The 19,068-nt window shown below is 39.2% G+C and overlaps 1 protein-coding gene across 3 annotated transcripts; it reads right to left on the reverse strand.

The window, feature by feature from the left end:
- Positions 1-3,094: 3,094 nt before the first annotated feature.
- On the reverse strand, positions 3,095-18,215 carry LOC129778812 (exocyst complex component 4). Of its 3 annotated transcripts, none has more exons than XM_055785924.1 (9): positions 18,094-18,215; positions 10,901-11,633; positions 10,712-10,845; positions 9,896-10,653; positions 9,635-9,837; positions 9,377-9,575; positions 4,086-4,692; positions 3,815-4,021; positions 3,095-3,744 (listed from the first exon to the last, which is right to left on the reverse strand). In XM_055785924.1, exons 1-9 carry the CDS (start codon positions 18,145-18,147, stop codon positions 3,568-3,570), a joined length of 3,072 nt encoding a protein of 1,023 aa, XP_055641899.1. In that variant the 5' UTR covers positions 18,148-18,215; the 3' UTR covers positions 3,095-3,567. The 3 variants fall into 3 exon arrangements, with proteins under 3 accessions (XP_055641899.1, XP_055641901.1, XP_055641900.1); XM_055785926.1 differs by lacking the exon at positions 18,094-18,215 and adding an exon at positions 17,749-18,066; XM_055785925.1 differs by lacking the exon at positions 18,094-18,215 and adding an exon at positions 16,376-16,630.
- Positions 18,216-19,068: the final 853 nt, after the last annotated feature.

The raw sequence follows: 19,068 nt of genomic DNA on the forward strand, positions 1-19,068 counted from the left end.
TCTGAAAATTTTACAGAATTAAATGTGGCAACCCTGGGGCCAAACCCTCAGGATGATTCGATGAATAGCACTCTACAGCCTCGACTCGACTGACACGACTGAACTGGCACGGTCCGATTCCTGATTCCGTTTACCGCTTTATAGAAACTTCTCATATCCAATCATCCGCCTCCGCAAGAGCGCGATCGCAGTGCTCACGTTTCTCACGACGATGAAGTCTCTTTTCAGCACAGCTTGCCTCTCGGTATCCCTCCATGACCTGTCGTGTCACATTTGTTGCCAAACTTTCCTCGTTGAACTCGATTTAGATACGTTGGGCAACCGGACCAGAATCTTACATACAACGAAATAGTGATGCGAGTCGGCATCAGGTCTTCGAAATCTTCAAACATCGATGACGCCTCAGAAGTGCAATGTGCAACCGGCAATCTGAACATGGTCGATTTGAGAGTTGGTGCTCCGTTTGGATGGTTCCAGGTGTGTATCCGAATAGTCCAGCATGTGATGGAAATACTACAAATTTGCTATTCCTCTGGCTGCGGCGAAGTTGACTAATATCAGGCCGTTTTTATTTGTGACTAGCTGACCCGGCAAACTTCGTCCCGCCCAAAATTTGTTATTTGTTATCAATACCTTCAAACATTCACGTTTTCTTACTATGAGCAAGTTCATGGATCCAATCGCAGAACTGTTCATTAATTGATCTTTTAATCGACCCCGTTGAATTTACCTTTTACTATAAAATTCCTAGTATTTCTAACAAAACTCATCATTATAATATCAGATATAAAGATAGCCCTAAATCGGACACTTCCTTTCCTTGAATTATGCATAAATTTGCGTTTCATTTTTATGGCAGTCCCACCTGAGAGAGAGGAGGAGTATCTAACCTCCATAGAATCATTTATTGAACCCAAAAACCTCCACATGCAAAATTTGGTTCCATTTGCTTGATTAATTCTCGAGTAATGCAGAAATTTGAGTTTCATTTGTATGGCAGCTCCCCCTTAGAGAGGGGGGGTGGAGAATCTAACCACCATAGAAACATTTATTGCACCCTAATACCTCAATATGCCCAATTTGGTTTCATTTGCTTGAATAATTCTAGAGTAATGCAGAAATTTGTGTTTCATTTGTACGGAAGCCCCCCTCAGAGAGGGGGGTGGAGAGTCTAACCATCACAGAAACATTTATTGCACCCTAATACCTCAATATGTACAGTTTGGTTTCATTTCTTGAATTTTTCTCGATTAATGCAGAAATTTGTGTTTCATTTGTATCGCAGCCCCCCTTAGAGAGGGGGGTGGAGAATTAAACCACCATAGAATCATTTGTTGCGCAATTTTCATGTTGATCGATTCAGTAGTTTCCGAGCCCATAAGCATCAGACAGACAGACAGACAGACAGAAATCCATATATATATATATATATATATATATATATATATATTAGGCTGTCAAAAGTCCTGCGGTATTTCCGCGAGGTGTCGTTGTAAGCGCGTTGTTCTAGTTGTATTCATTGTATCGAGTCATACTATAGCTTGTTGGAAAGGTATTTTTTTTAATATAGTCCTTGACAGTGTTTTGTATGGTTAAATCGTACGTGAATTATAGTGTCGCAAATATGGAGCAAAATAAAGAGAAAATCCGACATATTTTACAGTACTACTATGACAAAGGCAAAAATGCATCTCAAACTGGCAATAAAATTTGTGCAGTTTATGGACCCGATACAGTTTCCATTTCCACCGCACAACAATGGTTTCAACGTTTTCGTTCTAATGTAGAGGTCGTCGAAGATGCGCCACGCTCCGGAAGGACTGTCGTCGAAAATTGCGACAAAATCGCTGAATTAGCCGAGAAAGACCGGCATAGTAGCAGCCGTAGCATCGACCAAGAGCTAGGGATAAGTCATCAAACCATTATTAACCATTTGAAGAAGCTTGGATTCACAAAGAAGCTCGATGTATGGGTGCCACACACGTTGACGCAAAAAACATCGTTGACCGTATCGACGGATGTGAATCGCTGCTGCATCGCAACAAAATCGACCCGTTTCTGAAGCGGATGGTGACTGGCGATGAAAAGTGGGTCACTTACGACAACGTGAAGCGCAAACGGTCGTGGTCGAAGCCCGCTGAAGCGGCTCAGACGGTGGCCAAGCCCTCATTAACGGCCAGAAAGGTTCTGCTGTGTGTTTTGTGGGATTGTCAAGGAATAATCTATTATGAGCTGCTTCCCTATGGCCAAACGCTCAATTCGGACCTGTACTTCCAACAACAGGACCGCTTGAAGGTAGCACTCATGAAGAAGAGGCCATCTTTGATAAACAGAGGCCGCATTGTCTTCCATCAGGACAACGCCAGGCCACACACTTCTTTGGTGACGCGCCAGAAACTCCGGGAGCTCGGATGGGAGGTTCTTTTGCATCCGCCGTATAGTCCGGACCTTGCACCAAGTGAATACCACCTGTTTTTGTCCATGGCGAACGAGCTAGGTAGTCAGAAGTTAGCCACAAAAGAGGCCTGTGAAAATTGGCTATCCGAGTTTTTTTGCCAATAAGGAAGCGAGCTCCTATAACAGGTGTATTATGAAGTTGGCATCTCGTTGGGAACAAGTCATCGAACAAAACGGAGCATATTTGACTTAAAACAGATGATTGTAACTAATTTTATGAACAAATGAAAATTAAAAAAAAAATACCGCAGGATTTTTTTGACAGCCTTATATATATATATATATATATATATATATATATATATATATATATATATATATATATATATATATATATATATATATATATATATAGAGTGAATGCTTTCTCTACCAATAATCGGAAGCTGAAGCAGAATCTAGTGACCAGAACACACGGACTTACATTGAAATTCATGGACGATGAAACATATATAAAGATGGATTATTGGCACATTCCAGGCCATTAGATCGGTCAGACAGGCCATTAGATCGGTGTCCCAAGAAAGTTTTCGTACCACAGCTGCACAGGAATTCGATTTCGAGTTTATGCAGTTTTAATTGAAGATGAATTATAAACACGGTGGTTTCGGCATGAAAAAAGACAAGCTTCTATCGAGTATACTTTTAGTGTTTGACTGTTTACTTCATTTAACTTCGTTCGCAGCCTAGTTTTGTTTTGTTGCTTGCAGCATAGTAATTAGCGATTTATTTGCGCTTCGATTCAAATAATCTGTTCAAAGCCAAAATAAGTTAATCAAAATTAATGTGCGAAAAATAATAAGTTTCAAACTGACTAAACGCAAGGCTTTCTAGTCACTGTTTTAACATGCCTCCTTCATATCTTGTAATAATCACTTCAAGATGAACACGTGTACTCGTTACTCCGGCCGCCACGATATTTTAATAATCACTAGTAGCGCATGATACAGCTTAGCGCTGTTCGCATAAACTCTCTAATAATAATCTGTATGGGTTTGTTTTGATATCTTCCGCTAGTAGCGATAACATTTGCTTACCAATTACACATAATTTCGAATCTAAACAACACTTCCTATTCGTTTTGAGATACCTACTACGTTGGATTACGTCTTATACCGTGATCCCGAGACCAGGCTTAGTTCCGAGCACATCGCTCAGCTTCTGCTGATAGGCAGCCAGCGTGTTCTGATCTGTGATGCCTCGATTCTTGCATACCAAATGCATCGCATTCAGATACTGCATCTCGGTGAACTGGGATCCTTTTTCGATTATGGAGGTTAAAATTTCCTAAAAGTGAATTATTTTGAGCTTTAAGAGTTGGCTCACAGTATGGAATGATTTGAGAGTGTTTACTTACATCTGGATCTAGGTAAAACATTTCATAAAACGCCCTAGCATAATCCAGGGCTACTTCCCTGGAGGCAGTTATACTACTGAGTGTTTGCTGGAGAGCAAGAGCATTGCGACACATACGTTGGACCCCCGCGTGGTCTATAGACTCCATTGAATTCGCAGTCATTATAAGGATTCGAGATGCTAGGTGAGCCAGTCCTTCAAATATATACTGTAAGATGAAAGAAGGTTAATCATTGATTACTGTGCTTCTCAGAGGGTCGTTGTTATCCTACCTTTGTCTTCCTCGTGTGCAAAGTGGAACTCAGCGCCTCGTCCATATCGGACAACACCTTCGTCAGTTTCAACACCTTCGCATCCGGCTCTAGTGAGTCGCTTTTGTTTGGGTTGTTTGACTTAAACTTGTCGGAAGGATTCGATTTCAAGTAATGAAAACATTGCACTCTTACTTCCAAATGCAACACCAGTAGACATGTGTTCGCTAGCTCCTCAAATTCGAGAGCCAAGTTCACTAGTACCTTGATCATACCGTCCTTAACGACCACCGGCGAGGAATTAATTCCGCCGACCGACAGCAATCCGTTCACGATTGGCTTCCGCAAATCGTTGGCAAAATCGGTGATTCTGCCAGCGAACCACTCCATGCTCTCCTGCAGAATTGCCAGCTCCTTGAGAACCCCAACGTCGGAGAGGATTTCCTGCTGAGAAATTCCACCCTCGCTTAGATTACTAGTGAGCATTTCAGCTTCGCGAACGTTCCGCTGCTGAACCGCTGTCGGGCTTTCTTCCTCCGAGGGTTCCGTGTTCATTAACCGCTTCTGACCCGAAGACTGCTTGTGGCGAACGTTGGACGTTTTGAGATCTGTCCAGTTTGGGAGTGATCTATTGAAGAGACGTATGTTTTTGAAGTTTTGTTACTTTTAGATCTTATTAAAATATGAACTTTTGTCGAAGACATTAACTTTCTATCTTTTATAGTTTATGGAACACATGGTATTTTTGTATGGAGACTCCTGAAAAAATTATGTTATACTCATAACATTTTTGTGTGTAAACTCTCGCGTTTGGCACGTGTTTGACATGTTTCTAAATAGAAAAACGTTTGCAGAACATGTATATCGCGACAATTTATGTTAAACATTAATAGTAATTCAAAGAAAACATGAAAAAGTTGTTGTTGGAAAATTCATTCCCTGTAAAAGTGCCCATCTTCCGATGTATGGGTGACTTATTGGAAATTGAAAGGGCTATTCATTTATTTTTTCAGAATTAAGAAATATATATATTTTTGAGAAAAAATAATTTTAATTTTCAAAATATTTATATTTTCAATTAAATTATATATTCGTGTGAATAGGAGTGTTGTAAAGCATGACTGATTGTAATTGTGCGTACAATTCCGAATGAATAATTTGAAAAATAGCAGCACTGCCCCGCAAACTAAAATTTTGTCAGAATAGTTTAACAAATAACATTATTACATCATCATTTGCTATTACTACTTTTCTTAACAAATACATATATTTTTCAATATTCACTCCTTCCCAAATTGTGGTAAATACTATATTTTGACGTGGGATTGCGTCTAACCGGTTGTTAGAGACGAAAGAACACCCAGAGTTTAAAGTGTCTCTAATTCAATATCGTCGTCGTCGTCTAACCGGAATATATAGGGTGTCAATAGAAAAACCTAAACACAGAACATGCAGGAAAAAATTAATGATTTCGAATGTATATAACTCGAACATTTCTCAATAGATTCGAAAGATGTTTGCATCACTTGATAGGAAATAGTTATAATGTATATTACATTACATCTATCACAATGAATAAAATGTTATTTTCAATGAGATAAACAATTGAACTTAAGCGTTATCTAAACGCCATACCTGCCAAGTTTTGATTGGTCCGATCTACGGTTTCCCCGGCACAGCCTTCAAAATCAATGTACCTGAGGGAATCTGCTTTGCAAATACATGCAAGATGGGGGGGGGTCTTTTTTTGTTCCTATCGATGTATGTTCCCTAACACAGCCATCAAAACCAAGGTGCCTTACATTACATAGCGTTTGTTCAAATTTTCTACTTACACAGCAAGTATGTTGAAATCAATCGAACACGAAAATTGTTTCATCCAATCAATAATTTAATCAATACAAACAAATTATTACTAAGCCAACGGTAGTCCCACGTCAACCTTGCTGTTATATCATAGATTAACACACCTATTTTTTCGCCATACATTGTAATACAGGGTGTATTCTATTCTGCGACAGCCAAAATACCAGTTACTGTAGCTATCTTTGCTTGAAGTGGAATATGAACTTCGCAGTGTTCGAACGCGAGCTAGCAGAAAAATGTTTAGAACTTGTGGTAAAAGGTCAGCTGGTGGAGTTTATTAACAACAATAACTTGCTGATACCAGAACAGTCGGGATATCGAGGGGGACACTCTTGTGAGACCGCTCTGAATTTGGTGTTAGCAAAGTGGAAAGAGAATATCGAGGCTAAAGAAACTATTTTTGCGTTATTCTTGGATTTGAAACGCGCCTTTGTAACAATTTCTAGGGCCTTATTGTTACAAACACTGAAGCGCAATGAAATTGTAGAGACATCATACAAATGGTTTGAAAGCTATTTGTGTGATCGAACTCAAAGGACTCGTTTCAACGATTTTATTTCTGCTGCTCTCGGTAATACACTTGGTGTACCACAGGGGAGTGTGTTAGGGCCCATTTTATTCATTTTATATATCAATGATATGCATCGAGTCTTAAGTTTTTGAGATGTTAACTTGTTCGCGGATGATACTGTTCTGTTTATCGCATCTAAGGAGTTAGATAAAACCGCGGTACATTTAAACGAAGATCTTCATTCTCTCGCTCGGTGGTTGAAATTTAAACAATTGAAATTGAATGTTAGTAAGACTAAATACATGCTCATTTCTTCATCAAACTCCAGATTCGATAGTCATTTTGAAATTGATGGTGAGACAATTGAACGGGTTACAGAAATCAAATATCTAGGAGTAGTTATTGACGCCAAATTAGCCTTCAAGTCTCACATTGATAATGTCATCAAAAAGATTGCTAAAAAGTATGGCATCATATGCCGATTGGAAAATGAGTTAACTATAACTAGTAAAAGCAGGTTGTATAAATCACTCGTTTACCTCACATAGACTTCTGGTCATCCATCTTGTTCCTTGCAAATAGCACACAAGTATTGCAACGATTACAAAATAAGATCATGCGGTTAATATTAAGATGCCATAGATACACTTCCTCTAATTTAATGTTGAACGCGCTACGGTGGTTATCTGTTGAGCAAATTTATTACTTGACAATGGTGTTCATCTTTAAAATTTTGAATGGTATGTTGCCTTAAGTATTAAGTTAAGTATGTGATCGAATAGAACGAGAAAGTGATTTGCATAGATATAATACAAACAACGCGAATGATGCAAGAACACCGAACTTTTTAATTAGTAGGTCGCAAAACTCACTATTATATAAAGGAATGAATTTCTTTAATTCGATGCCCAGAAAGATTAAGCAAGCGGCAACAATGGCTTCAATGAGTTCAAAAAGTTCTGCATCGTACATTCAAAAGAATTGTTCGTTTATTTATTGTGCTTAAATATGATAATTTCATTTGTCATGTTTCTATAAGACCATTACAAAATTCATATGTATTATCAATGAAAATATCAAAAATATTGCCTGATTTACATGTCAATAATTGGCAACCTTGCCAATTTTGGCTAATAACCTGGGAAATTCGTGTTGGCATACTATTTACCAAATTTTTTTTGAGCGGATTTCTCGATATTTTTCCATTTTTCCAGAATTGCGACCTTGAGCTCTTCAATCGTGGTGTACCGCTTTCTTTCAGTGTAGATTCTACGTACAAGGATCCCCCTAAGACTTTCAACAGGACTCAAGTCTGGAGAGCGAACCAGTCAGTCCAAAAAATGTTGGTCCTTAATCCATCGCTTAGTTTCCTTGCTGGTATGAATAGTAGCACCTGAATTTTTCACGTAGGACTACGTCTTTCACCCCAGGAAAGTTTCGAAAACGAAAGCGTTACGCCGGAGAACGAAATTTTAAGTGTTAATAGCTCCAAAACAACTGAACGAAATGGTGTGATATACACTTCATTCGAAAGATAAAATGTCTACGCGTTGTATGCTTGTTACTTTTTGATCCAAAAACTTGTTTCAATAACCTTAAAATTGCTTTCAAAACAGGCTATTGAGATTACACCAATCAGTATAAAAGCGAGTGTCGCTCGGAAATCCACTCAGTTACGATTGCGCAACGATTGAGGTGTGAAAAGATGTTTCCCTAACACGAATTTCAAAACCATGGAGCCTGGGGAAACTGGCATTGCAAATTAGATGCAAGCAGCGGGAACTTTCGTACTCGTTTGCGTTTTTGCAAATCGGAATGTTTCCCTAACACAGACTTCAAAAACATGGGTTTGACATTACAAAATAGATACAAGCAGCGGGTACTTTTGTACACGTTTGCGTTTTTGCAAACCGGAATGTTTCCCTTACACCGATTTCAAAACCATGGAGCCTGGGAAAACTGGCAAAGGTGGAGTTTACATCGCAAATATTCTTTTTTCGCTATTTCCTTTCGTTGTTTCTATTCTAGCGGCTGCATAAATGCCCGTTATTGACAGCTCTGTTCGGGAAAGCACACAAATTGACGGAACAAATGTATGGGAAAATGGTAATGATTCCAATTTTCATCAATTTAAAGCAGTGAATTTCATCAATTTAAAGTAGTGGGGAATTCCCCCCTAGTTTTGAAGATGAAGATGATTAGCAAAAATTGCCACAAAAACTTTATTGGATACGCTACAATTTGCGATCGGAATCTGAAATGCAATGGTCAACTGAACAACTTCGCAATGTTCGAAAGACTTTCGTCAGTGAATGATGATGGAACAGACGACGAAACAGTACAGGAAACCATAAAATAGGAAACTGTACATCATTTGTCAAGATTTATCCCGTGTGAACTTGAAACATATTTTCCTTATATCAAAGAACAAAATTGGACAATGTTTGAAGTGCCTTTCGACTGGCAGTGACGGCAGAGTTTCGGATCAATTTTAGAATAAACTCATTAATCTACTATATAACTAGAAAACCGTTTGTATTCTTACATTACTTTACTGACTTACATTACTACAGACTTTCTTACAAAATACTGATAGGGGTGAAGCACTGCGATTAATTTTCGTAAAGGGGGAAGTTGAGCAAAAAAAGATTTAAAACCACTGATTTAAAGCATATACAGACTATGGGATTGTAATGTATAGCATATAAAACAAATCTTGGAAAATATCCGATTCGATTGTTATACAGATCGTTGAAATCCGTTCGCAGCAAAAATAGTTATTAACGTTAACTTCATTTCATAAAAACGTGTCCTGTTAAAAAAGTACTATGAACAATCTTTTGAAATTTGCTACAAAAGACGTGTATGAGCAAGGAAATTATATCCCGATTTTCCAAATATTTCGTACGCAATACGATCATCTTTTTTCACTCACTTGAGAAATCGCGTAATATCATCGTCCTTCAGCCACGCCACGCTATAAATTCGTTTGTCTTCTGTCTCAGGTTGAACGATTCCTCGATAGGCCGCCTGGCAGGTTTCCCTGTAAGTCTTCAGCAGCGCACACACCATTTTAAGCAGCTCATCCGAATACGTTGGTAGATCGAGAATGAGTTTCTTGGTTTCGGAAATTCCTACGGAATAGACTGTGATTAGTCGACCGAGCTCGAAGAAGGAACATCGCGAAACATACGACTCTCGACCATTACGGTGTTTTGAAGCAACGGTCTCGTCAGCCCCAATCGTTTCATCTCCTCTGGTGAGATGATCGAGCGCCATGCGTCCTGTGTTTTCGAGAGTGATTCAATGGTCAGCTGCAGGTTCCGATTGTGCCCTCTCGCTAGATAAGCATCCTTCACATAGTTTGCCAAGAAGGTATTCAAACTACACAATTGCCTGGAAGAATTCACTTTCAACAAATCACCATTTAAATGGAAATTATTTCCATACTTACCCAGATTTGCATTTCATAAAACTTTCGATTTCATGAATGTAACCCATCATTGGAAGATATATCTGTCGCACCAAAGCCGCATCCGGTGGGCAGACCAGTGATCGTTCGGCTTTCTTCCGATCGGATCCTGTCATGTGCTTATTAAAACTAGCGTTCAACAAATTTAGTCCGTTACCGCCGGACTGATTCAATACGTCTTCCTTTGCGGTGGAGTTGGAAACGTTCGATGGATTACGCCGGTGCTCTTTGGAACTAGAGTCCGGTTCCAGTGAGGCCGTATGAGAGGATTTGTCAAACTTGAACAGCATTTTCTTGGCCTGCATCTTCCGTCGGCTAAAGAACGTGTTGATATTGGTCGCCTGATCAGTGAATTGAACACGCATCAGCTCATCGCTGCTATCGTTCTGGATATCCAAGTAATCGGTAAGCACCAGCTTCAGCACCGCCTGAGCCTGACCCCAGTATTCAATCAGATCGTACGCTTTGGTCTGCGGAAGGCCGTATCGATGGATTACGTTATGATAGTTTTTAAGCGCCATTTGGTGAGCTGTTGCTATCAGCTTGAACTGTTTAAACACCACGTCCAACAGTTCCAGAATTGGAACTGTCTGCTCTTTAAGCTCTTCTGCGTTGTTGGTTGAGGATCCATACTGATGCTGTTGCTGATTTTGAGTGTGCTGCTGGTTGAGCATGATAATGTATTGAGTAGATTTTGTAACAATTGCCAACAACTCACTCTGCATTTGTACTCTTATTGACTGGAAGAAGGGAAGTATCGAGTGGAATGTCAATATAGTAGTGCAACTAGTTGCTTACCTCTATAGATTCAGGCACTTTATTCAGCAAAGCAAAGCACTCAATAATAATTCCTATAAAGTAAGTTGAATTGACGTCGGGATCGAGCAGATCTGTGTCTTCGATGGTTTCACTTTTGTCAACATCAAGATAGCCTGAAAAATAGAATATTTGTCACCTTTGTGTTCTCATGATTTCTACCGATTATACCATTCTGTGCTATTTCAAATAGCGCTTTCCTAGCTTTCGTATTCGCTTCTATCCGTTCCGCAGAGCGTCTCAAAACGTTTCTTTGAAAAGGAGAAGCTCCGCTGGTTGCGTTATTGGCATGTTGGCTGTTTCTGCCGGACGCCTGCCGATTGAAGTTCTGCAACACTTCCGCCGTGCTGGACACGTAAAGGTGTTTATTCAGTTCATCAAGCAGCCTGCTATAGAGCTGTTGGCGTTTGTTCTGGAAGTCTTGTCGGATATCGTTCAACCCTTCAACCTCTTTCAGTGGACCTTCAGTGGTTTCGATTGCTGACATTAGTAACTTGGTTGCGTGCAGATAGTGCTTCTTCGTCATGAAAGAAGCCATCTGTTGAGGAGTCTTGCGCAGTTCGTTGACCTGGTCGAGCATTTCCAGCACATACTTGTGCCGCACGGCATCCGTGTAGAGCTTCTTCATCTCCTCCCGCCTGCATCGTAGCAGCTGCTTGCACGACTGGAGATTTTCTTTCACCACATGTATCCTTTCCCGCGAGCAGGTGATCTGGGTAGATACCTTACCGAACAGCTGCATAACGCGCGTGAGGTCGCCATCGTTGCGCGAGACGAGTTCATTCAGTCGTTGATCAGTCTTGCGGAACTCCTTCTCAATCTTCAACTTTTCCCGCTCCCGCTGCTCGTTGGTTTCGCTTGCATCGAGGGTTTTGATCACCGAAACAAGCAGTCCGCAGCCGCTCTGGAAAAAGAAAAAAATAAGGAAGAAAATGAGAACACAGCCATCATACCAAATACGAATTGGAAAGTAAATATGTAATGTTATTTTTCGTGACCGGGATAAATCGCAGGAGAAAACAACTCTAACAGAAACAATCGCTCAGAAAAAGTATAGTAGGCTAGAAATATTGTGGCGCGAGAAAAACATCATGAGTATAAAGCATCACAGAAAAAAAACCTAATTCTTATTTCTGATTTATTTTGGAGTCAATGTAATGGGGACGCGATCCGAATAATCACCACGTACCATGTGGACAGAAAAAGCACGAGTTTAGATACCCCCTCCCTTTCCGTAGACAAGCATGAACATTATCTATACCCCTCCCCCAGTTGTCCACGTGGACATTTCAATATTTTTAGAAAATAAATTACATTTTAAGTTTGTTCATATTTTCTATTCTATCATTTAACATTTAAAGAAATGTTAGCTCTATAAATAGAAGCGGTTTGTTTACAATTCGTTGATTAGTTCTCCAACATTTACCGTGAAGTTATTTGTATAGCTGTTTAGTTTCTCTCAGATTCCATTCACGTTGCTATTACGTTACAGATACGGATAAACAATTTAAAATGTTTATATCACAAGAATTCCAACACATTTGAACATTGGGTTCCTTTCCTTGGTCGTTTGACGAAGATGTTCTATTGCCAAGATTCCTGACCAAAGGTGGTGGATCCCTGTCGTTCGAAAATGCCGACTTTTCTTCTTCACCTTTTTGCTAAAGGAAAGAAACAAGGATCTTTGGATTACAATTTCTTTTTCAAAGCACAAGTTGGAATCTTTTAGAAAACAAAGCAGTGTAGCAGTTCATGAAGGGTCATCACCAAGAAGGACACCTGTTTCCCGCTGATCTCGTAAAAGTTTCAGAGGATCTCGTATTTCAGGCAAAAACAAACGATGTGTTCGACCGAATAGCGGACCTCGCACAGATCGCAATGGGAATGAAAGAAACTTCTGTTGAATTTGTGCGATATTATATGTGATCTTAGTCTGGACAGGATTCAACGCTCCCTCATCGCTTTTACATCTTCGAACCGGAGGAACAGTCTCGCTTCAACGGAGCATATTGGTAGTATTTTAGTAAGATAAATTCGACAAAAGTTTGCTTCATGCCCACTGAGCTCAGCTCAGAAGTTGTTTCTGCATTCTCCATTGGCTCCAAACCAATGTTGTTTAGCTATCGGTGGAAGGTTGCAGGGTGACGCCTGTTGCCAATGTTTTTTGTTAAGACAGTCAGGTGCGTCTCCACAGCTGGTTCAGGCGAGGAAGCTCACAGTTCTGGAGACTATTGCCATGTCCACGAAAATGTCAAACGGAGGTTCGCCTACTTCAGCGCATACCAAGACTGCAGGTGTCGATGGTAGCAGGCCAAAGATAATCCGCAGTGCATTCTTGTAAATCGGAGATTCAGTCATTCGATTATTACTCCGGTGAGGTTTGGTAATTGTATTAAAAAGACTAAACCGATGGCACAGTTCTTCTTCACCTCGTCGACATAGTGCTGGAAATTCAGGTTGCAGTCGGCCACCACAGTATTTTGCACGTCCTACGGCGGGGTATGCGTTCGTTGTAAATTTTGGCTCCCGAACTCATCCCCGTTGTTAATTGTGATCGCCATGTGACCACTCTTTTACCCCTAAAGCCGCAAAGATCTTGATATAATATGCGTGTTTCCCACCACTACTAAAATGTTGTCTTCCGCATAGGTGAATATGAACACTAAGATGGAATCTTGAGGTACACTAGTTTCTTCGTGGACTTTTCCCTCGATGGTCGGGTTTGTCGCGATTTTTTTTTCCACAAAGTGCAGCAGATTGCCGTCTGCTACTTGCCGTCTGTCAAAAATTCAGAAATAGAGGAATTCAGGTTCGGTTCCCAATCCCAGCAAACACGAAGCACGACTTCCTCCAAGTGAAGATCGGTTTTGGGGATAGCTAATGGTGGTTCATTCCGCTTGTTTTACGTAACCATGGTTAACCAGGTGCTCATGAATATAAATATTTGCAATAAATCTGCTATTTCATGTGAGGATTACTCTTGATTAGCGCCTCGATTTTATAATCATCAGTGACGGCACAAACTTCCCGGACAACCCAATAGAAGGGGGTCTTCGTAGCCACATTGGTTGCGCGTTCGCTTAGTAAGCGATCGATCATGAGTTCAAAACTCAGGGCCCTCATTGACCATCTTTGTGTTGTTACAGAATAGCTACGTCCACGCAACAATCATCAGCGATGGAGATCGATCCACGGTCGAAATAAGATCGATTCATCCATACAACTGCTCTGCTCTGCAAGACCCATCGGGCTGCTGTTCTATAAATAAATCAACAATAATCAATCAACTGTCTCCACTGTCCGGTGGTCCAACTGGATAATGGAAGAACAGAAAGAATACTCTTACGCCTGAATGGCTAATGTGTGAATGTACCATATGTAATGGTATAGAAGGAATACTGGCAAATGGCAACTGTGTAATGTGCTAATTATAGATATGATAACCATGTGACATGTACACGATTAAAATTCGGCTCTGTTACAGCTAGATTGCTAATGAGTCTTAAATAAATAAATGGGATAAAAAAAAACCCAATAGAAGTGTATTTCAGAAAATATTACATTTCAACGAGATCATCTTCGTCGCTAAGGACACTTCTCCAGAGATACGGTCTGTGCACCCATGAAAGAATTTATTGTTCGTGTCTTCGTGTTTTAAAATAATTAAAAGAAGCAGTTTTTACTTTAGTGGCATCTTCGTCTCTCATCTTCATCCATAATTCTCTAAAACAAATGAAAATAAATCGATCGCTCTTAGTTCATGTACGTTATTCTTAGATTACACATTCAGCAAAGCAGTTCAACAATGTGAAAAATATGGATGTTCGACAGCCCAGAGCTTGAACTTGAGCTTGGGTAGACTGTACAATTCGTAGTTGCTATCCGTGATTGAACAGAACCAGCGAAATTACACAAAGAACACACTGAATGAGGCTTGAGAGTAGCTAACCATTCTCATTGTACAAGTTCGGTGCTTCGAGCTTTAAATAGTCAATAACGACGCCGGCCACGTCCTTACAATCACCAGGGGAAGGAAAGGAATGTTAGTATGATATTCGCCGTCCGAAAACCAGAAGGGAATATCAAGGAAGGGATAGTTGTTAGTGGGGGGGAGGTAGAATCAGGATTCACTGTGGTTAGTGATGTGATTATGTAAACGCAAACTATCGACCACTCAACAAAACGAAATTCTGAAAATATCATACCTCAACGCGCAGTAGAAATCTTTAGGTATCCTGAGAAGGAAAATCTGTACAATTGTTTACATTTTTCATTTCTCGCACATATTTGTTATAGAAAACCAATTCCAATTGCGAATGTTCGACTATCAGTCAGCTCAACCCTTTTATTTATAAATATGGCTTTTCTTGGAATAACAGAATAGAATTCACGTATTGTTGAATACAGAAATGTTTTTTTAATGTCCACGTGGACATTATCTATACACCCTTCTCCTCTCACCGTGAACAAGCGTGGACATTTTCGTAACACCTACACACCCTAAAGTAGTCTACGTGGTATGTGGACCTTAACATGTAGTCTTCGTACGTAGTCGTCCAAAGATAGAGAAGAAATCAATAGATTCTCAACTGCGTCAAGCTGTACAGACGCGATGCGATGAATGGATCATCTTCATACACCGGCTTCTGTGGGTTGCTGATGAACATTGATTCTCGTGCGTTTAGATGTGAAAATTTTCAGAAGTAGTTTATCAGCATTGCTTTGGTCCAATTGATTTTGTGGTCAAGACTCGTGGTATATCCCGCTGCTGCGTTTCGGAGCAAGAGCTTTCGATAGAAATAACAAGATTTCGATGACATGTGATCGCTGCAGGAATAATATTAGTGTTCTCAATTGGAATCGTGGAGTGGAATACTTATTTTTATCGTGTTGTAGGAATGCATTATTGTATCCGAAACTTGAACCTGTTATGTGTATCGATTGTATCTAATGAAAGGAGTCTGAACAATTTGTCGATCTTGTCAGTTGAAAACGAATTAACTAGGCGAGTAATTTTTTATAAGATTTAGTTTTGAATTAAATTGAATTTCTTTAACCGTTTTTTGAGGTTTTTTGTATAACTACAACACAAGGATAATTCCGAAGGAGGAGGGGTGCAACCAGATAATTCCGCACCGGGAGTGAAAGCTTCAATCGACGCCACTGGCTTTAACTAACTTAAAAGATACATATCAGTTGAAAAAATAGAATTGAAACTTGGAACTGACAAAAATTATTCTGAATACTCGCCAATTTTTAAAAATTTGCGAAATTTGAATTATGTTAACTCTTTAGATGAATCATGTAGTGGTTGATGATTAATAGTATTTCTGTTCAAGATATCTATCATGTTGAAATTTTTATACATTATAAATTTCATAAGCCTCAACAAACGTGCTAAATCCATAAAATTTACATTTTCATTGGTGAAGCTAGGTATTCAATTTTCCCTTGATTTCCATTCAAACAATTGAGGCAAACATGCTAAAACATCAATTATGCTACCACACTATAATTCAATGATTAGCCAAAACCCACTGATGATGTCATGCTAGAGCTTTGCCCATAGAGCGAAAGATTGGAACACCGGTATGCATGACTTAACTCGCGAATATATCGTGGTCCAATCCACACGATTCATCTCACCATTATATTCTAATCAGCAGCCGAATTGTGTAATCAGAGGGAATCCACAGCCAATTGTAGCAAATATAAAGTGTCGTTTATCCTAGCAATTGGTTCCTAGCATTCGTTCTGCAGGCTTTACTGCACAAATGCTGATATCACGCACGTATCGATGCCACTTTTTTGTCACTGAACTAAACTGTTTTCTACTCCCAATGTTTTCATAACAAACTGGAGAGTTAATAATGATTCGCTCAACATCAAACCGATGTATATCGCTGTCACTGTGTTATTTTGACATTACTTAAATCTCCTGTTGTTTACATGTGCACAACCTTAGCCCTGAAAGCAATGTGTCCGAGTTGCCAGTTTGTGTAGTTGAAATCAACATGGGACAGCGAATCTGATAAAAGTACATCGGTTGTTGAGAAATACTATCTCAGAGTTTCTATGAATTAAATCACATACAGTAGAAGTCCGATTATCCACGGAATAGTCTGGCTAGCTCACCGCGGGTCACGAAAATCGCAGATGTTAGAGGCGAGTGAACTGAACAGCTTAAACCCTCTTAAAGCCAAAAAAAAATCGCGGATAACGCAATAAATGACTAAAAATAAGGTGCAAACACAAAAAAAGATATTTTAGCCTGAAAACTATGTTTCATCAATATATGAATCATTGAACTATGGTATGGTCGTGTACACCAGTGGTCAAATAATGTGAAAGTCATGATCAAAACAAAAAAACAAAAACCTACCACTCATTGACGAATATAGGGAAGGTTCATAGACTTACTAAGGAACTCGCTTTCGCGGATAAACTGCACCGCGGATCATCCGCGAGCGGATAATCGGGGTTATACTGTACTTGGGAAAACATAGCTTTAAATGCACAAAATATCTTGCACACCTTAATGAAACTAGCAGACCAACGTTCGGAATCTAAATAAACTGAAAATGCGCTCTTGATTGATAATTTTAAAAACGAACACAAGAATACAATTTCATCTATTTTTCAAATATTCGTATATTTACGTTAAAAGTTTCTTCCACTAGCCAACATTCGAATCAAGTGACAACTTAATTGAATAATATTGAACTGACATTCAAGATGAATGATTTGGTGAAATGAGGTTACTGTAACCATGCCTCATGCTTTTAGTTCAATATAAGCCTACAGGGAATATGGTTTCCGCGAACTATTGGTTGGTTTTACATATTTTTTCTCATAATTAGCAAAGTCGGAATAGGAATATCAACCAAGTGTTAATCGAAAACTAAATTTTGAAGTATACACATAGTTTTTGAACACATCCATTAGTAAAATCTTTGGAAAGTGGCGTCTTACTAAAATATTACACCACAGAAAAAATACAACTGCCGCAAAATTGTCACCTGAACTGTACTCTCTCCATCGTTTCCTTATTTTTCATAATCGACCCATTAATCTGCAAAGTTTCTGCAACCGTAAGTTGAACTGGCAACCAGCATCAATTAATCGATGTTAGCCCCTCTAAGTTATTCTCTCTCTCTCTCTACCGTTCCAGACGATACAGGTCACCCACTATCACATCATAAAAAAAAACCACTGTCTCGAAGAAAACATGACCACCCACAAAAATAAACACTAATTTCAAAGCGGTAACATATCCTTTACCAAAACCAACTATTGTCGGGATAGAAAATCTTGTTAATGACACATTACACTACTTCTGAACCTGATCAAATCAGCAGAATTACCGTTTCTTTGCCGTATTTTACACCTCTCGGGGGTTTCACGGGTGGAGGATCCATCTATAGAAAAAAAACTTCACCCCAATTATTAGCTCCCACCGCAATTCTTGACACTTCTTCGTTTCTGCATCATTCGCTATGGCTAAATGCACACTGTATCCGCGTTGACAGCATTGAGCTTCGTATTACGAAATGGGGGAGTAGGCATGTCAATATGGGTTTGCAGAAGAAATAAACACACTTTTAAAATAAAAATTACGAATGAAAATTATTTTTCTCGAATCAAATTAGTATTGTATGTAAATGAAAATCACTTTTGCTTGCATGTAGTGAAAAAATATCATACAAAAATTTTGTATAAAGAATTTTTTTTTATTATAATGGTAAGTTTCGGTGAGAATATCTGAAATTTCATAGAAAATAGTTTAAATTAGGGTCAGAACAACGTGCTTCTAATAGGTAAATAACACCAAGAAAAAAATTATATACAAATTTTAGCAATTTAAAACTGCCTTAGAGCCAACTCTTCTGATAGAGAATAGTTGGCCTCATGCAAACTAATATCGTATTCAGATGTCGACACAATTCCGCTGTCAACGCGAATTGCTTGCAACCAAGGCGCTTATATAAATGTATAATAGGTGAAGCAACATCATCACTTCAATAAGAAGGGGATTACGGTTTGTGGAGCGGGGGTTGTTTGTTTTGTTATTGCTAGGATATGCCATTTTTGATTTTTTACATGCGAAAGTAGTGGATGAACTGGATGAGAATGAATTCTACAAAATATAAATTCGCGATAGCCGAATAAAGTAGGCATCATTCGAATAAGCGTCATAGCAGTTTGTAGAGAGTCGCCGTCAGCTGTTTGTAAACAATACCGATAGCAATTCAGCAATATGACTGAAAGTGCATTTCATATGATTGTTACACCTGGTATATATAGAGGTGCCTTGCTTGCACCCAAAGAATTGCTAAGAT

Source organism: Toxorhynchites rutilus, chromosome 3 (assembly GCF_029784135.1).
Source record: "Toxorhynchites rutilus septentrionalis strain SRP chromosome 3, ASM2978413v1, whole genome shotgun sequence".
Taxonomy (NCBI): domain Eukaryota; kingdom Metazoa; phylum Arthropoda; class Insecta; order Diptera; family Culicidae; genus Toxorhynchites; species Toxorhynchites rutilus.